The sequence below is a fragment of the Juglans microcarpa x Juglans regia genome, chromosome 1D (genome assembly GCF_004785595.1).
Source record: "Juglans microcarpa x Juglans regia isolate MS1-56 chromosome 1D, Jm3101_v1.0, whole genome shotgun sequence".
Classification (NCBI taxonomy): Eukaryota; Viridiplantae; Streptophyta; class Magnoliopsida; order Fagales; family Juglandaceae; genus Juglans; species Juglans microcarpa x Juglans regia.
The window spans coordinates 1,427,337-1,446,126 of record NC_054594.1 but is presented as its reverse complement, the minus strand read 5'-3'; the positions used below and the strand labels follow the sequence as shown (position 1 = coordinate 1,446,126).

At 33.3% G+C, this 18,790-nt stretch overlaps 2 protein-coding genes across 6 annotated transcripts; one reads left to right on the top strand and one right to left on the bottom strand.

Annotated features, from left to right (window-relative positions):
• Positions 1-10,457: 10,457 nt before the first annotated feature.
• LOC121268250 (cyclin-D3-2) lies at positions 10,458-12,366 on the top strand. Of its 2 annotated transcripts, none has more exons than XM_041172442.1 (4): positions 10,458-11,145; positions 11,250-11,451; positions 11,592-11,722; positions 11,831-12,366. In XM_041172442.1, exons 1-4 carry the CDS (start codon positions 10,648-10,650, stop codon positions 12,116-12,118), a joined length of 1,119 nt encoding a protein of 372 aa, XP_041028376.1. In that variant the 5' UTR covers positions 10,458-10,647; the 3' UTR covers positions 12,119-12,366. The 2 variants fall into 2 exon arrangements, with proteins under 2 accessions (XP_041028376.1, XP_041028368.1); XM_041172434.1 differs by having other exon boundaries at positions 10,482-11,145; positions 11,828-12,366.
• A 3,720-nt stretch (positions 12,367-16,086) lies between these two features.
• LOC121268263 (ADP-ribosylation factor 1-like) lies at positions 16,087-18,566 on the bottom strand. Of its 4 annotated transcripts, XM_041172476.1 has the most exons (7): positions 18,438-18,541; positions 18,179-18,340; positions 17,699-17,769; positions 17,233-17,352; positions 16,932-17,050; positions 16,452-16,533; positions 16,087-16,334 (listed from the first exon to the last, which is right to left on the bottom strand). In XM_041172476.1, exons 2-7 carry the CDS (start codon positions 18,324-18,326, stop codon positions 16,329-16,331), a joined length of 546 nt encoding a protein of 181 aa, XP_041028410.1. In that variant the 5' UTR covers positions 18,327-18,340; positions 18,438-18,541; the 3' UTR covers positions 16,087-16,328. The 4 variants fall into 4 exon arrangements, with proteins under 4 accessions (XP_041028410.1, XP_041028396.1, XP_041028403.1 ...); XM_041172462.1 differs by lacking the exon at positions 16,087-16,334 and having other exon boundaries at positions 16,443-16,533; positions 18,433-18,566; XM_041172469.1 differs by lacking the exon at positions 16,087-16,334 and having other exon boundaries at positions 16,443-16,533; positions 18,438-18,542.
• Between the last annotated feature and the right edge of the window lie 224 nt (positions 18,567-18,790).

The following is an 18,790-nucleotide window of genomic DNA, read 5'->3' as shown; positions in this document are numbered from 1 at the left end:
CCTCAGCAAAAAAATCCAAATTTAAAATGAAAATAAATTAAAAGGTATTTTTGAAGAAGTACTAATGCTATATTAAGGTAGTAAAAAATTAAGAGTAATATTAGATATAAATTTTAAATAGAGAAGTTTCTTATAAGATTTCTGTAAAACATAGATTTTATTAATAAAAACTAATTTTTTTTATACTTTTTCTGTTGTTTTTACAAAAATTTACATAAAATTTATCTTTTTAAAATTTGTAGAACTCATTTTTCAAAAATTAAAGAACATAAAAACAAATGCATGTGCTAGGGATGCCTATCTGTCAATATTATCTCTCTCTCTTTTATTTCATTTATTTATTTCCGAGCATTAAAGTTGTAGTCTTCTGTCTTTCCATTTACATTAAAGATAAGCAGCTTTTTTCTAGCTTGTCGATTATCTGATCTGCACTGCAAATACCAAATTAAATGAAAACCGTACCAGTTGTGAGTGTTGGAATGGATACGTGTAGGAGCACTCTCATTGTATTTTAAATTCAATGATTATTTAATTATTAGAAAGTAAAATATATTTATATTAAATTAATTAAATTTTAAATATTTAAAATTTAATTATAATAATTTTTAAAATTTTTTTTAAATTTAAAAATTACTGTATATATATCAAATAATTATTTTATTAATTATCTTTCTCTCTTTCTTTTTATCATATATTTTATTATAATTGATATATTAATTTGAGTTAATAATATATTAATTTAATAAGAATATGATTATTAATTAATATATAATAGGTAAAATAATAAAATATGATAAAATAAATTAAATTAATATTTAAAAAATTAAATATTTTAAAATTATTAATTATTCATTACTATATAATGAATAAATATATAATCTAATGTTAAAATTTGATGTGAATAACTAAAATCAAATTCACCTTATATTGTTTTATTATTATATAATAAAAAAATAACTATTTCAATATGGAGATTTATGTAAATAGAATAATCAAAAGTTAAATTTCTCTTACATTCATAAAAAATGTCATTTAACTTTAGCTAATCCAATGAGAATGCTCTAAGCAGTTGGCAGCATGAAATCCGTCCGTCCGAATATAAAAGACTCTCAATCTATTTTATCTTATTTTATTATTATAATTTTTTTAAAAATTCTTATATAAAATTTAATAAAAAATATAATTTTTAAAATTTTAAAATAATAATAATATTAAAAAATACTATTTTAATAATATTTTATTTTATTTATTTAAAACTATTTCATCTATAAAACATTGGCCGCAAAGCAGGCAGTAGCGTATTAATTGTTTGTCAATTCTTTCTTTTTTTAACGCACAAGTCTAAATAAATAAAGAATTATTTTTTAGAGTCGACTATTCTGCCGCCAAATTGACAGCTTTTTATTTTTTAATTTTTTTTTCACATTTTTTAATATATTTAAATATTTAAATAAATAAAAATAAATATCTTAACCCACATAAAATTACTTTTTTAATCACTGATAAAAAAAATATTTTAATATGTTTGAATGTTGAAGTGAGTTGAGTTGAGATAATAAAATATTATTAAAATATTATTATTATTTTGAGATTTGAAAAAATTAATGGTTTATTATATTTTGTATTAAAATTTAAAAAAATAATAATAATAAATTGAAATGAGTCGAGAGGAATTGAAGATTTAAGGCTTTGTTTATTTTCGATAAACATCTCATCTCATCTCATATAATCATTATAACTTTTTTAACTTTTAATACAAAATAAAATAAAAATTTTAAATTTTTTAAATTTAAATTTTTACCTTTTTAATTTTAATCTTAATTCATCTTATTTCATCTTAAAATCCTAAACTAAAATATAATTGAAAGGCAAAGTAATTTTTTTTCTATTTTTTATAGCCAAAACTTTGGAGAGGGGGAGAGAAAGTGCAGAGACCGAGGAATGGAGGGGACATCAAAGGAGGCGTACGGCATGTTTTTCAGGCAGACAAGACGGGGAAACACTTATGATATAAGATAAACACTTATTTAGGGTTACCTGATCAATGGTCCCTCTTCTCTGTTTTCGATGTGCACCTATCTATTGCTCTGTTTCTTTCTTTCTCAACTATCCAATATAAGTCAGTCCCTCTGGTCTGCTTTCCTCCCCTCTCTTATCTTTCGTATCAGCTGTCCCTTCTCTACCTTCCCTACCTATGGTCCTATATTATCATTTTTTTTTTCCTTTTGGGGAGAATTCTACTCGTCATTTATATACTGTACACTTTGGACTCGCTTGAATTTAAAGTGTTTAATCACATCTTATTTTATCTATATTCCTATTATTGCAATTTTTTAAAATTTATATATAAAATATAATAAATAAATCTCAATTCAATATTTTCAAATCTCAAAATAAAATATTAAAAAATAATATTTTAATAATATTCTATTCAACTTTCATCTAAAATATTTTATCTTATCTCACAATCCAAACCAATCCTTTGGCAATATTTGAATTTTGAGTTAAATTGAATTGAGTTGAATTCTTTATAAATAGTAATGAATTTAAATGGTAGAGTGAGTTTTGTGAGATCCACATAAAATGAGTTTAGATGTGTTTGAATATTAAAATGAGTTTAAATGTATTTATGAGAAATTGAAAATAGTTGTAGTCCCACGAGTAAAGAAATGTTGAGTTGAAAAATATTGTGAGTTACACGTGTAAAGAGGTTTTGAATTAAGATGAGTTTAATGATTTGAGAGTTAAGTGTTTAAATATTAAAAAATGTCTAAATTTGAACTGAACTTAGCTGAGTTAAGTGCAATCAAGACACCAAAAGAAGGCTCCGTTTGGATGTTGAGCTGAGTTGAATTATTTATGAATAGTAGTGAGTTGAGATGATGGAGTGAGTATTATGAAGCCTACCTAAAATGAGTTTAGATGTGTTTAGATATTAAGATGAGTTTAGATATATTTATAGAAAATCGAAAAATATTGTGGGTCCCGTGTGTAAAGAGATGTTAAAAATTGAGAATGTGGGTTTCACGTGTAAAAATGAGTTGAGTTTAATTTAGTTTAGTGATTTGAGAGTTGTGTGCTGAATGTTGGACTTAAAATTAGACTGAACTGGATTGGTCTCAGTTTAGTCCAAATTCCAAACAGGCCAAGTTTGAAAGTTGTGTAAATATTTTCGTCCATTGAGAATTTTTCTAAAATTTGAATTACATTTTATATTATCTGGAATTAGTCGTGCTATACCCACCAAGGGTGTATTGAGGATGAGTCTCGATAATGCCATTTAGCATTTTTTATTTTATTTTTTTCATTCATTTTTTTATACCCTTAAACATTTTTCTTTTAAAAATTTATAATATCATTAAAAAACACTTTCTTAATCACTAGACACTAAATAAAAAAAAAAAATTATAACGGGATCCATCCTTGGAACAACTAGCATTTCCCATCCAGAAAATCACGTTCGAGAAAAATGTACTTTTTAACTTTTTTGAAATTAAAAATAATTTAATATTTAACATTCAAACAATTTAATTTTTTTTAATTAAAAAGCTTATAAAACTATTTAAATATTTTTTAAGAGTCTTAATACAACCTCAAACACACTCTAAAACATGACAAATGGGTTTTGTTTCGTGTAAAGGGACTCCAATTTACATAGGAGATCAACGCCTAAATCCATAGGAATGGTTGCGTTTAGATATTGAATTGAATTGAGTTGAGTTGAGATGATAAAATATTGTTAGAATATTAATTTTTAATATTATTATTATTTTGAGATTTAAAAAAGTTGAATTGTTTATTATATTTTATATTGAAATTTGAAAAAATTATAATGATGAGTTGAGATGAGTTAAATCTTAAAAAAAAAAATTAAAAATTAATTAATTAATTAAATGTGTATATATATATATATACGTACGTATAGATCTTGATCAGATTTACCCTCCTTTTTGGTCGGATTCCATTTATATCTTTACTTTTTTTTTTCTATGTTTTGCCTATATATATATATATATATATATATATTATATATTATATATATATATATATATAAAAGTAATGCTAAGTAAAAATCTTAAATGGACAAAATTTTTTAAAATTTTTTGTAGAAGAATGGGTCTTACTAATAAATAATAATATTTTTTTATATTTTTTTTAAATATGACATAATATTTTACAAAAACTTATATAAAATTTATCTATTTAAAAATTATATAAATTATTGCTCTATATATATTGGAGAGATCATATGTGTTTTGATGTAATTTCACCAGAGATATTGGCTGTATATGAATCATGTTATACGAAATTTCTTGCTTCTGCTTTGTCAGTGCGACGAAGATGATCAGTTACACCCTCAAAGTACAAATAGTATTTACGAAGAAAACAAAACATACGAAGCTGCTGCCTCTCTTTGCAACAGACATTACCTTCAACTTCACATTATTAATAGAATTTTGTTATTCATTATTTACACATAGAAATAATTTTGGGAGAAGCCACTATTTGACTGCATCTATTACACACATGACGTGACATCATCCAAACTACACATCTCTCACATATCATCCAAACCGGACTAAGAGAGAGAGCTGATGAATGAGAGGTGGAGAGCGAGAGACACGTGGAGGGCGAGACAGAGAGACCGAGAGAGAGGTGGAGGGCTTGGTTGGCTCGAAGGTGCTCGGGGAGGAGTCACGGTGGTCAGGGGAGCTCCTCGGTAGGGTTAGAACCGACGCACGGCGGCGATAGGACCGTCGGTGGTCCCGAGCTCATGTGAAACCCATTTTATGGGTAGTTTACGTGTGTGCGACGGAGAGGGAGAGGGAGGTTCGTGGTGGCTGGGTCTGCGAGAGGTGGTTGCCAGTGTGAGGTGGTGGAGGTGCAGTGACCTGGGTGGCCACGTACGGCGGCGCAAGTGGAGATAAATGGGTGAAATCCATTTCAGTTGGGTTACCACAGGGGAGAGAGAGAGAGAGCTGCGCGTAGGGGAGATCGGTGGTGGCTAGTTTGGTCGCCGGCGTGAGGAGGAGTTGCCGGTGGTGGCGGTGAGGCTGGACGGCGCACGGTGGCGCTGGGCTGAGCTGAAGGTGAATCGGGCGTGGGGGAGAATCGGGCCAGAGGAGATAGAGAGAGGAAAAAAAAAAAACCAGAAGCAGCCACGTAGTGTGTGCACACACTACAGTGGCTGCTCTGTAGCACTACTTTTACACATATCATATATTTTATTTATTTATTTTTAATTTTTAATTTTTTTATTCTTCTTAAATTAATTGAATTATTCAACTCATCATTTATACATCGCACATTAATTTGGTAAGAGAAAAAAATAAAAAAAATTATATGTGGTGTGAGGATGATGAGTATAATTTTTCTTATTAATAATTTTCACATCCATATTTCTACTCCACTTCAATGTCTTTATGAGAATATTAATTTATTTTCACCAGTTTAATATTCTTTATGTGGTTGTATATGACTTTCATTCAATTTTTCACCTAATCGTTCCATAAGAAAAATGTTATATTCCATCATTTTCATCATCATGTGGCATTAAATAATATAAAACTACTTATCAGTCGTTACTTATCTCCTTTGTTGTAATGTTGGATGAAAGAACTTTGTGTTAGATTCCCCTTCATTCAGCCACTTTATCCGAGACTTTTGTTTTAATCGAATTTATTTATGTAGTAAGCATGTTTCCAAGTCCGCTTTCTTTTTAAGGAAATCATCCTCCACCACGTGGTTAGCGGCCATCCCAACTTCCATTCCAAGCAATTTATCCTCAAGTTTTTGTATATTTTTATTAACCTGGCCAAAGCCGCCAAACACCTTTATGTTCCACTTCTTGAAAACTTGTTTTAATCTTTTCAGTTTGGCTGCCAACTTACTCAGCCCACTACCATGTACAGGTTGAGACCAACTTTCTGTTATGACTCTCTGAAAGTCTTGATGAGTGCTCCACATCCTTAAGAACTTGAAAAGCGCAGGGCTGTATGCTTTAAAAAGTGGTTTCTTTGAAATAACCATGGGACTGTTGTTTGAAAACACATTGACCAAGTATTTTTATTGTAACACATTGCTCATTCATGGAAACTATGCTGGGGGAAACCAGAGGAGGATAACACCATAAACTTTTCCAAGTTTCAACCTATAAGTTTATGTTCAATAGCCTATAAAATATTTTCCAAGATATTGGTTAATAGATTGGTTGTTGTCCTACCTAGATTGATTTCATAAGAGCAATGTGCCTTTTTACAAGGGAGGAGTATCCATGAGAACATTTCACTGGCTTAAGAGCTACTACAAAGTTTGAGCAAGAAGGTGATGAGGAGTAATGTGATGATCAAAGTGGATATGGCCAAAGCCTGTGATAGGCTGGAATGGCCTTTCTTACTAAGAGTTATGGAGATTTTTGGATTCTCGAATCACTGGAATGCCTTGATTCACTGCTACATCTCTAGCCCTTTTTTCTTAGTTATGATGAATGGGACCGCCCGAAACTTTTTCAAATCATCTAGATGTCTAAGACAAGAAGATCTTCTTTCCCCGTATCTTTTTATTTTGGTTGAGGAAGTTCTAAGTAGAATGTTGAACAAAGCTTTTGCAGACTAGAAAATTAGTGCCTTCCCCACTGGGTCTGGGTGCCCAAGAATCTCCCATTTACTGTATGCAGATGACTTAGTCATATTTTTCAATGGATCAAAAACATCGCTCATGGGCCGTGCCAAAGTTTTGAGAGACTACGAAGAAATGTTTGGCCAGAAGATTAATCACTCGAAGTCAGCTTTGGTCTTTTCCACCAAAGCAACTCCAGCTAAGAAAGCGGTGGGGCTGCATACACTAGGCTTTTCAGAGGCGAAACTCCCATGTACCTACCTTGGAGCCTCTATTCACTCAGGCAAGATTAAGCGCAACTCATTTGAATCACTTATGGATAAGGTGAGAAAGAAGTTGGCGGGCTAGAAATCAGGCTTATTATCCTCTGGAGAGAAGCTAACACTGATTAAACATGTGCTTTCAAGTCTTCCCATTCATTTATTATTGGTTTGCAATGTCTCTGTTATGATCATCAAAAGGCTTAACAGTTTGTTTACTGATTTCTTCTGGGGGGGGGGGGGCAATGATGGTAAGAGGAAAATAAGATGGGTGGCTTGGATGAAAGCATGCAAATCTATTGAAAAAGGAGGTCTCAGGCTAAGAGATTTGAAGGAGGTGAAGTCGACATTGCTTATGAAGTTTGCATGGAAGTTTCTCCATGAAGACTCATTATGGACAAGATTTTTCAAAGATAAGTACTTGCTTCAAGAACAACCTTTGATCTTCAGGCCTACTGGCCACTCACACTTCTGGAAGGCCATTCAAGCTCTACTCCTTGTTGTCCAAATAAACACCTGCTAGAGATTTGGAGAAGGAATGATCTCAATTTGGAATGAGGATTGGACAAGTTTAGGGGCTCTTGAAGAAGTGACAGAGATTGGGGGGCTGCATGAGGGTGTGGTGGCAGATTTGTTTAACGCTAAGGGGTGGAATGAGAATCTCCTCAGGCAACTCTTAGGGGCGGGTCTTTGTCAATGAGTTTTGGAGTAGCCATTGACAATGAGGGTTGGATCGGATCAACCGATTTGAAGGCTTGCTGCAAATGGAATCTTCTCTACAAAATTAGCTTGGATGGTGATCCGAGAAAGGGGTTGATTGTTTGGTGGGGAAAACGGATTTTGCATAAATTTTTGCTGAAAAAGATTTCTATTTTCATGTGGAAAAGTATGAACAAAGGTCTGCCATTAGATTCCAATATTCAGAATATGAACATAGCTCTTGCTTCTAAATGTGATTGTTGTTGTGCCCCTGCTCTTGAAGACCTGAACCATGTGTTACTCCAAGGTGAGGTGGTGACTTATGTGCTGAACTACTTTGCAAGTATCACATGTATTGGAAGGGGTTCTTGCCAGGGTTGGGTGGAGATGATTGCTTGGTGGTTTAGAAAGGCAAGCCTAGCCTCCCAATTCAGTTTAATTATTGGGCTTCTCCCTTCCCTTATTTGCTAGTTCTTGTGGACTAGGCGTTACAATGCAATCATGGAGGGTATGGTGGAATCAGGAGCGGCCATTGTTTTTAGGATTAAGAGCTTCCTGGCTAAGCGATTGATGGCAAAGCAAGATCTGTCTTTCATAAAATGATTTAATCTATGTGTATTGCAGCAATTAGGCATAACTTTACTGCCTATTAAAAGATTGAAATATCTTATTTTGAAGTGGTTAAGACCCACTAGAGGATACATCAAGTTGAACATAGTCCATAGATGGGAGCAGTTGTGGGAATCCAGGCCGGAGGAGGATTATCAGAGATAAGAATGGAAAGTTTGTGGTTGCATTCTATAGGCACTATAGGACTTGGTCCAACTCAGAAGCGGAAGCTTTTGCTTTCATAGATAGTTTGAAACTTCGCAGGCAACTAATCTTTATGAGGTGGAAGTGGAATTTGACTCTAAGTTGATTTGTTCATGGTGGCAAAACGATTATGAGGTTATCTAGACAGTGAGGGGCGCCTGGGATCAAGCAAAGGCCTTTGCTAACCACATGGTTATTCAGGTACATCATGCATACCGTGAAGTCAATCAGGTGGCAGAAGGATTAGCAAAAATTGGAGCTCAAGAGCAATCAACTAATATCTTAGAGATTCATGACCTTCCTTGCAAATTTAAGGAGATGTTGAGACTTGATAAATTATGCCTTCCTTATTTACGTTGTAAATGATGATGATTGTTAGTGGGGACTTTGTGTTACCATGACTTTCCCTTGTTATAAGTGAGAGATATTAATAAATTGGGGCTATGTCCTTTTTCTTTTTTTTTTAAAGTCTTATACAAGGCTTTTGTAAAAATATAGACTCCGTCAAGAAAAAGTGAGTTTTGTACACTTTAAATAGTGAGATCCACTTTTTTATAAAAGGATTTGCACGGGACTTGTGCAGGCTAGTATATATCATTTCTCTATTCGTTTTGTTCCAAATTCCAACAAACAATATTGGCATGTTATTTTTTTACCCTTGTGAGCAGCAAAGATTTATTAGCGCATTAGTAATTTTTTTCAGCATGGACGATACAAGGGTTTTTAGGGATTAATGTTGGTCCTATCAAAGCTAAAATCTTGTAAAAGTAGTAGTGATATAAATAAATAATTATAAAAATACTGCCCTTGGAGTTTTTTTTGCTAAACTTAATGAGATGTTTACGAATAGCTTATACTCGAGTCCTATACACACTTGAATCAAGATTGATTAGTTTATCAAGCTGTTTAATTATTAAAAGATTTTATAAACTCATAAAACTTTAAATTTATTATTTATATATATTAATGCTTTAACTTTATAATGAGAAAAGCTTATGCATCTGAAAATATTAGAGATAATCGTGATGTTTTCAATGGACTTGATATATCACTCAACTCTTTAAAATTACAACTTGCGATAGTACTGTAGTATATAGAGTTTTTCATATATAAACTATGTAAAAAATATTTTCAATAAAGTTCTAAACTAATATATAAATAAGTTATCATTTTATTTTGTGATAATTGTTCATATATAGTTCATTAAAAAAATATTTTTAATTGGTACCACAGAGGTGAATTGGTGGATCTATTAATTTTGCCAAGACACTTGGCAACCAAATATGTGCACCATGAGGACTCTGTTTAGTACTTGAATAGTTTAATATAATTAGAAAAGTAATTAGTGATGCGGATTTATGCAAATTATAATACTCAATGGATAAGATTTATTTTATTTAAGAAAAGAATAAATTAATTAACCTAATCACGAAGTATTTCTTAATATAAGTATCAATAATAAGTCCGAACTCGACCTATTTTCCTTGGTAATTCTATATAAGGTGTCGTTTGAATAGTAAGTTGAGATAAGATGAATTAAGATGAAAGTTGAAAGTTAAATAAAATATTATTTTTAATATTATTATTATTTTAAAATTTGAAAAAGTTGAATTATTTATTATATTTTATGAAAAAATTAAAAAAAATTGTAATGATAAAATGAGATGAAATACTTTTTATATTCAAACTGGGCCTAGGAGATTTTTGCTACTTCTATGGCAAAACTCAGGTAAATGATATATAATTATTCTATAAGGAAGCCTTATACCATACATATTCACTTAATCAATATGTCATTTTTGTCATTCTATTTAAACACACATATTTAAATATTAAATTAGAAGGTCAAAAATGACAAATAACAAATTAATTAGATGAAAGTGTGTGGTGCAATACTTCTATTAAATCACTTAATTCTATAAATTTACTTTCTTATAATAACTATGCAATTAAAGTATTTCTCAATTTAAAGAGAAATACGTGAAGTGGCTTGAAGATAGGAATTAGGAGGGAAAAGAAAAGAAAAGAAAAATAAGAATAATACAAAAAAGAAAGGAAAAATAAGAAGGAAAGGACAGGCGTGAAAGGCTTCTCAGATAAAATCCTTCCATCTGCTTACTTCATTTGGCTCTCTCTCTCTCTCTCTCTCTCTCTCTCTCTGAGACATGCGGAGGATGAACATTGATGTGGGTCTGAGTCCAAGTAACTTTTAACTGTATAATGAGCAGAGGTCTCAACCTCTTCTTCTCAGAAGAAGATGGCTCTGCAAGAACTTGAACCCCGAAGGCTACTAAGCCCTCCAATGCTCCTTGATGCTCTGTTCTGTGAGGAGGAGAGTTTTGAGGAAGAGAATGGTATTGAGGAAGACGGGAATGAGAACACTGATGAGAAAATGAAAAAGCACTCACTTTTTCGTTTCGTTCTGGTAGAGAATGACATGGCATGGGATGATGATGAGCTTGTGTCCCTAATCTCTAAAGAAGGAGAAACCCATGTGTGTCTGAGGAGTCTGATCTCAGATGAGTCTCTAATGGTGGCTCGGAAAGAGGCTGTGGATTGGATTTTGAGGGTTAAACCGCACTATGGGTTCTCTGCTTTGACCATTTTTCTTGCGGTGAATTACTTTGATAGGTTTGCTTCAAGGCCGACGTTCCAGAGGGACAAGCCCTGGATGAGTCAACTCGTTGCCGTGGCTTGCCTCTCTTTGGCTGCCAAGGTTGAGGAGACCCAAGTGCCCCTTCTTTTAGACCTACAAGTATGTGATATTTATTTATGCAATCTGTGTGTTTGTTAAAATGTGATGCTGTATTTCTTGGACTTGTCATATTGATAAAATGTGGGGTTCTGTGTTGTTTTTAGGTGGAGGAATCGAAGTATGTGTTTGAAGCAAGGACTATTCAGAGAATGGAGCTTCTAGTGCTGTCCACTCTTCAATGGAGGATGAATCCGGTGACCCCAATGTCCTTCTTTGATCACATTATCAGGAGGCTTGGTTTGAAGAACCACTTGCATTGGGAGTTTATGTGGAGGTGTGAGCGCCTTGTTCTCTTTCTCATTGCTGGTAAGTTATATAAACTGTTCATTGCTTTGTTTCTAGTTATTGGGATAGTTCCTACGCAGCCTATACGGGAGGAAGGAGTGTATTCTTTGCGATCTTCCTTAATTTCTAATTGTGTCTTTAATATTGGGCTTTGGTTCCAGATTCGAGGGTTATGACCCATCTTCCTTCTACGTTGGCTGCTGCAACAATGCTCCATGTTATTGAGGATATTGAGCTTTCTAATCTACTGGAATATCAGAACCATCTTATGAGGGTACTTAAAATCAGCGAGGTATGTATCTAATTATATGGATTCTATATTTTAGTGTCACTCTTACTTTTGCAAACATGTTCCGAACTTGATGATCTATGAATTAAGGGCTTGATGATGCCTTAGCAGGAAAAAGTAAATGAGTGCTGTAAGCTCATCCAGGAGATATCAGAGAGCCATGGCCAATGCATTCACAATCAAAGCCGCAAGCGTAAGAATGTCTCCATACCCAGCAGCCCAAAGGGCGTTATTGATGCATATTTTAGCTCTGATAGCTCCAATGACTCGTGGGCCGTGGCATCATTGGTTTCATCGTCCCCAGAGCCTCGTTTCAAAAGGAGCAAAGCACAGGATCAGCAAATGCGGTTGCCTTCACTAAATCGTGTGTCTGTTGGTGTTCTTAGTAGCCCTCCTTAAGGGTTCACTGTCTTAATGTCTACTAGTAAACATGGTACCATTGAACTCCTCTTTCGCATATTATCGGCAATCTCTCTTTTCAACCTGCAATTATATTTTGTTCCATGATTTATCATTGCAGTCTGGTTGAATCTATGACAATGAATTTGTAGATCACATCTTACTCCCCATTTTCTTATTTGGGTTGGGAGCTGCCGTGGTGGTTTTAGAATTAAAAGAAAGGCGGATGTGTTTCTTTGGTCGACTCATTTCATGGTTTTCCTTGACTTCATTTTTAGATGACTTGAATATGACATACTTATAGATTCGAATACATTCTCTTTATCTGCATTTATTGCTTTTTTAATACATGCAAATCACTCTTATATTAGGTGCTGGTGGAACTTTAATTGAGATAGGCAATAAAAAGTCACTGATTCACTCTTTCAGATGAACACGCTAATTACTTGGTAGATTTTCAAAGAAATAAAAGGGAGAAAATTACACTCCACCTCGTCTCTTTTTGTAATTTAACCATCAAACTATCAACGTTGTCACTTTGCCCTTCACCCTTCAACTATTTTACCACCTCATGAAATGCTCACCATCAGACATGAAAAATAGGTGAAGCGGTACAATCTTAAAAATCTTTAGAACTTTGATTTTAATTTCATGTGCAAAAGTAGTACTTTGAGGAAGTAAAGTGTATTTTTTTTACTCTAAAAAGGGTCACTATTGCACACTTAATAGTGATCGTTCCTAAAGGGAGAAGCACTCCCATACTCCTCCTTTCTCTCCCTCTTCCCTTCCTTTCCCTTTCCTTCTTTTCTCCAATTTGCTCACCTACCACGCTCGTGCCCCACAAATAGAATATCCATCTGTTGATCCACCTTTAATGTAATGGTCGTTCGATCCCCTTTCCCACAGGCGTGGTCATAGAAGCACTGCCTTGCGGCATTTGTTCTTTTCAACCAATTTTGGAGGCATACCTTATCTTTTGTTGGAAGTATCCTGCGCCTTTATATCGTATGAATTGCTTCGAAAATCCCCTTTCATAGTGGCACTTCTAGCCCTTGTAGCCAAGAAAAGATGGGTCAAGTTAAACTTGTTGATTCTATTTCCCATTTCTTATTTGTGCTGTGATTGCTGTTATGAGATGTTTGTTGGGTCCCTTGCTTTTGTATTTTATTTTCATCAATGGACACTAGCTAAAAAAAACAAAAACAAAGAAGTGGTTCACTACTTCTGTATCACCCGCGGAAGGGGTTGGATTGTTTGGCAGATAGATCCATTGAAATTCCCAACACCTAAGATTTATAGTAATTAAGTCTTTAGATTAGGTAACTAGATTTGTGAGATCTTTCAAAAAGGTGAAACTCAATAGCAAAAGTCTTAGTTAACTACAACGAAGTCTATGCAGGCTGACAATTTGTTCCTGCTCTGAAAACATCTCTGTTTCCCTCTCTCTTCTAGAACTACTTAGATTAAATTATAATAGTGTAGACATGTCTGTTGTGTTAAAAATTTATAAAATAATCCAATTCTATATATTCTGTCTTGCATCTATAAGGAATCTTTTATGTGGATAACTGGTCCAAAACGTAAGCTGTTCTTAGCATATAATAAGCTGGACTGTGGAGGGTAGAAAAATATTTTTTAGAATGTCATTTTATTCTTAGTTTTGTAACCCTGATTTTTTGTTTTAATTGGTAAATAAAATAGTATGCCATCTACTTCTGCCTGAGTTCTTGCTGTTCAGATGAATTAAGAGTATCCTATTACTACATTATACCAAGTCTGCCAATTGTGTGCCATGGAGCCTGTTCTTTGTTTAGAAGTAAGGTTTTGTATGTTATGGGAAGAAGAGTTCCACGTGATTTACAGCAGGTTTTAGTTTGCTGTGCACATTTTTCTAATCTAGCTGGAGTATTATATAAAGATATGAAACCAACACAATTTTCTCGGAATGCAGAGGTAGGCTAATAAGATGCATAATTATTGTTTTATTGTTTATTGACCAATCTAACACAAATTATTGTTTTATTTTTTATTAACAAGACCCTTTTTTTACTATACGGTGGTACTTCAGGAAAGTCTATATGCATGAATAGTACAAAGGATGGTAATTGGTTTTTAGAAAAATTCTACTTATCGTCCTCGCATCACATACCACGCATAATTTTTAATTTTTTAATTTTTTTTCTTATACCAGATATGTGGTATATGGATGATGAGAAGAATAACTTCATTAGTTTAGAAAGAATAAAATCAAATCAAATAGGTTTTCTGCGTATGTGTTTTGATTGTTTTAAGAACTGAGAAGGCTGAAACGATTGAAGGTCGAAGAATATTGGAGATTTTCATGGTCGACAATGAATAGGTTGTACCTTTTTTTGTTTTATGTTGTGAGGATTGCTTGTTCTTGTGGCACTGCTCTGGCTTTAACGCTTTAGTTTGTTTTAGGTTGGCATGGATCGACTCTTATCTTCAGTCACAACTCACATTTGACTCGCGCGCGCACGCGCTCGTTTGTGAGAGAGTTTGATTTTCTTTTCACTCTAAATGTTCTTGAATGCCAGGCTTTCATTTAGGCTAAGTTTGGGTAACGGGAAATTTTAGATCATATGTGAATAGTAATAAAAAATAATGATAAAATATTAAATAATAGTGAATGAATAATACTAGGTACAGTCTTTGGAGACTCATTATGTAAGCCTGGATAATTTTGTTTTTAAAAGGTTTTTAAAATTATAATAATATCCCTATCAAATTACAATAATTTCTATTTAATGAAATATATTAATGGATCTGCACACTCAGTCCTCACTTGAGAACTGTAAATAGAATTTTTCACAATGAATAGTAGTAAAAAGTAAATAAAAAATAATGATAAAAAATAATGTTTGGGTAGTGGAGACAGATCATTCCACTACTCAAACACGACTCAGTTTGGATTTAGAAATAAGTTAAGATAGTTTTAGAAAATTGAATAAAATATTATTTTTTAATATTAATATTATTTTAAAATTTAAAAAAGTTGCTAAATCTTTAAGGAAACTCCATTGACCCTTGCGATTAGTAATGGATGTGTATTTATTTGTGTCTTTACTTTCTTTAGGAGGCTTTTTGTTTGTTCCATGATTATGTAATATCTTTTATCTTATTATTATGATATCCAGAAGAAACAAAATAAGTGATACAGTAAAGTAGAGGCAAGAGATGGACATGATGGAACAACACTGAATGGTACACATTTGAGACAGACAGCATAACCCTGAAGTGGTTGGGGGAACAGCTAGAAATGGTTAGAAACATCAAAAGGCTAACTTGTGCCTGAAATTGTCAAAAGACTAGCACTCCCTTGTTGAAATTATGAACCAGCACAACTACTTTTAACCATATGCAAGTTTAGCCCAACTGCCTTGGTGCTTCAACCACATCCCCAAAAATTTAAATGGTGATGGAATAGTTGATAATAGTATGCTGAAATAGTTGATTATGTGGTTTTATGAGAGTAAATTTCCATGTTTTAAAACTTTATAGTATAGAAATTCTTGAAAAATCATATAGAATAAGGATTATGCCTTTATTTATCGATGCCCACGGCTCCGTTTTTGTTTTAAAAATTTTGTTAATTTTTTTTGGATTTTTTAAATCTTAGAAAAGAAGTATAATTTTATAAGTTTTGTTACTTATCATTCTCATACACTACACATTATATTTTTTTTAATTATTTTATTTTATTTTATTTTTCTTAAACTAATTGAATTATTCTACTTATTATTCATATACCATACATTTGGTAAGAGAAAAATATAAAAATAAAAAATAAAAAAAGAATAGTGTGTGAAGATCATGAATAAAATTTTTTTTATTTTATTGAGTGTCTATTATTTAATAATAATAATAATAATAAAAGATTGGAAGTTTGTGAGTCTCCCTCCAACTAATTCAAAAGCACATAATTTTTAGACCTATTTCCCCTTTTCTGTCGGCAAATATCAGTAAACTGTGCATTGGGAGAAGGGACGCCCCCCACCCCACTGGTATAGCACCAAACCGTATTGTGATTGTGATAACAGTAGTTTTTCAAAATCACACACATACACATATAAAGCTTAAAATATATGCCTTTTTCACTTCGTAAAAGTCACAAAGTTCAATTGCAGGGTGGGTGGCTGAATCTTTATGGCAAAATGGCTCCAAAAATAAAGGTGCATAAGACCTAAATTTATGCCTGAAAACAAACACAAACAAGAAAGGACAGTTCATGAAATGTTACTCTCAGTAAAATCATATCAATCAAAATGTTGTAAGAGGAGTTGTTAAATGGAAAGAGTCTGCCTTATCTTGCCTTGCTACTGATGTTGCTGGATAGCCAATCAAGTCCTTCATAAAGTCCTTGCCCATTAGTGGCACATGCAGCTTGGATGTACCTGTAGTTGTAAATTTCCAGTTCCATTACTTAAATTAGGAAGCATGGATGTTGAGATGTTCTTATCCCATCACAAAACGTCCTCATATTAAATTTTTTTTACAAGCATTCATCTTTGTATAATAGAGAAATACTTTGGTCACAAAGGGATTAAACAAAATTAATCTCACAAACTAATGTGGCTTGATGTGATTTGTTAGATTATAAATTTTTTTTTTATTGTAATGTAGATTTAACAAATCAAATGAAATCACGTCAATTTGTGAATTGCTTTTGTGTAGTTCATTTGTAGATATAGCAGTACTCTTTGTAATAATATGACTTTTTGTGATAAGATGAGAGTTATCGGTATCTCAAGACTGACTATTTAGCAATTACTTAATACAGAAGATAGATTACCATCGGCGCTGGCGGAGTGAATGCAGGCCTAGTTTATCAGTGATTTCAGAAACAGTCAAAGCTTTTGGAAGGTCCTGCTTATTGGCATATACTAGCAAAATTGCATCACGGAGCTCATCCTGCAGCAAGGACAGACGAATTCAAAGTGAACTTGAGTATTATTAGCAACGAGGCATGCATGCATGCAACCAACCTTGTAACCATGCAATTCTAGTAGCTTTTGGCATCAATTCTCTAGGAAACCAAAAGGGAAAACCCAAATGGATTCATCAATATCAAGTGTAAAGAAAGGTATAGTCACCTCACTTAGCATCCGATGGAGTTCATCTCTAGCTTCCGAAATTCTCTCTCTGTCATTACTATCCACCACAAAGATAAGACCCTGGGTGTTCTGGAAGTAGTGTCTCCATAGTGGTCGAATCTGAGCCAATAGAAAATAAACCTTCATTATTTTGAGACCCTGGGTGTTCTTGAAATAAGAAGATGCATTTATGATAACAATAATATGAACTAAGAGGCACGCCCAGACACAACTATGCATCAGACTATTCACTCTCATACCCTATACCTATAGCTTTTTTGTAGGGTGTGGAGGTATTTTTCACAAGGTATGAAAGTGTTTTTCATAGTGTGGGGTGTGTGGGATGGTGAATAATGGCTGATGTGAAGAATTTTTCAAAAGAAAATGTCATCTTTGTTGTTGGGTATTAGGAAGGGGGGGAAAAAAAAAAAAACAAAGAAATGGTTCGAAGGATCATGTATTGTACCTTGTCCTGCCCTCCTACATCCCAAACGGTGAAGCTAACATTTTTGTATTCAACAGTTTCCACATTGAAACCTGGCACATAAAACATTAATCCATTATTCAAGATCTGATATTTTAGGGGAAGTTTTGCTACTTGGTGTGTAAATACACCATTTATTGTGGACCAGTACAAAAAAATCAATAAACAAAAACTTTTTTATGGTAACTGATGTGTAAGTTTGGCTAAGCAATTCATTTTTGACAGAACAGAAGGATTGGAGTATTGATTAGCCAGCTTTGTTTCATTGTTTTTTCTACTAGCTCCTTTGATAACACATCAATATACCAATATCTTTTGAAGAAAAAAGTATTTGCCAAAGCTTTGAGGTAAAGAAACGGATTTTCCAGTTTAGAATAGCATGGTACAACATGATTATAAAGCTTTGTCGCCTTAGCAGTTGTGATACCAAATCATGCGTAATAATAAGCAAAGAATAAGTACCAATAGTAGGAATTGTGGTGACAATTTCTCCAAGTTTCAGCTTGTAGAGGATGGTGGTTTTTCCTGCAGCGTCAAGACCTACCATCAGAATCCTCATTTCCTTCCTTGCAAAAAGCATCTTCACGAATCGAGAAAGTGCCAAACCCATTTCTCCAGCAGCTTCTGGTTTAAAGAAAAAGGGTAAATTCAAGATCAAAGTAGTTATAGTGCTTACAAACTAACACAATCTATGAAGAAGCAAGGAAAGACCTGGCCTTACATGAACAGAAAGAAGCTCTTGAGGAGGAAACAGAAGTTGAGCCTGCCTTCAAATGGGGTGTGAAGCAGAGGGAACAATAGAATCATATATGCTTTGTAGTTTTTAAGCAATTGCAAAGGGCTAAGGACGTGGAGTAAGGCATGAAGTGGCAAGAGAATATGATTCCAATTCCAATACGATCGGGGAAGAATAAAGCAAACTAGCTTTGTCTCAACTTTCGGTGGTTCCCATTCATTGTCACTTAGCATACATTTTGGAGCCATCTACTGTTGTATTGGTGGCAGCCAGGGGAGAAGGGGTGCAAGTTGTGCGCAAAAAAAGAATGTGCTTGAATCAATTAATCTGGTGCATGA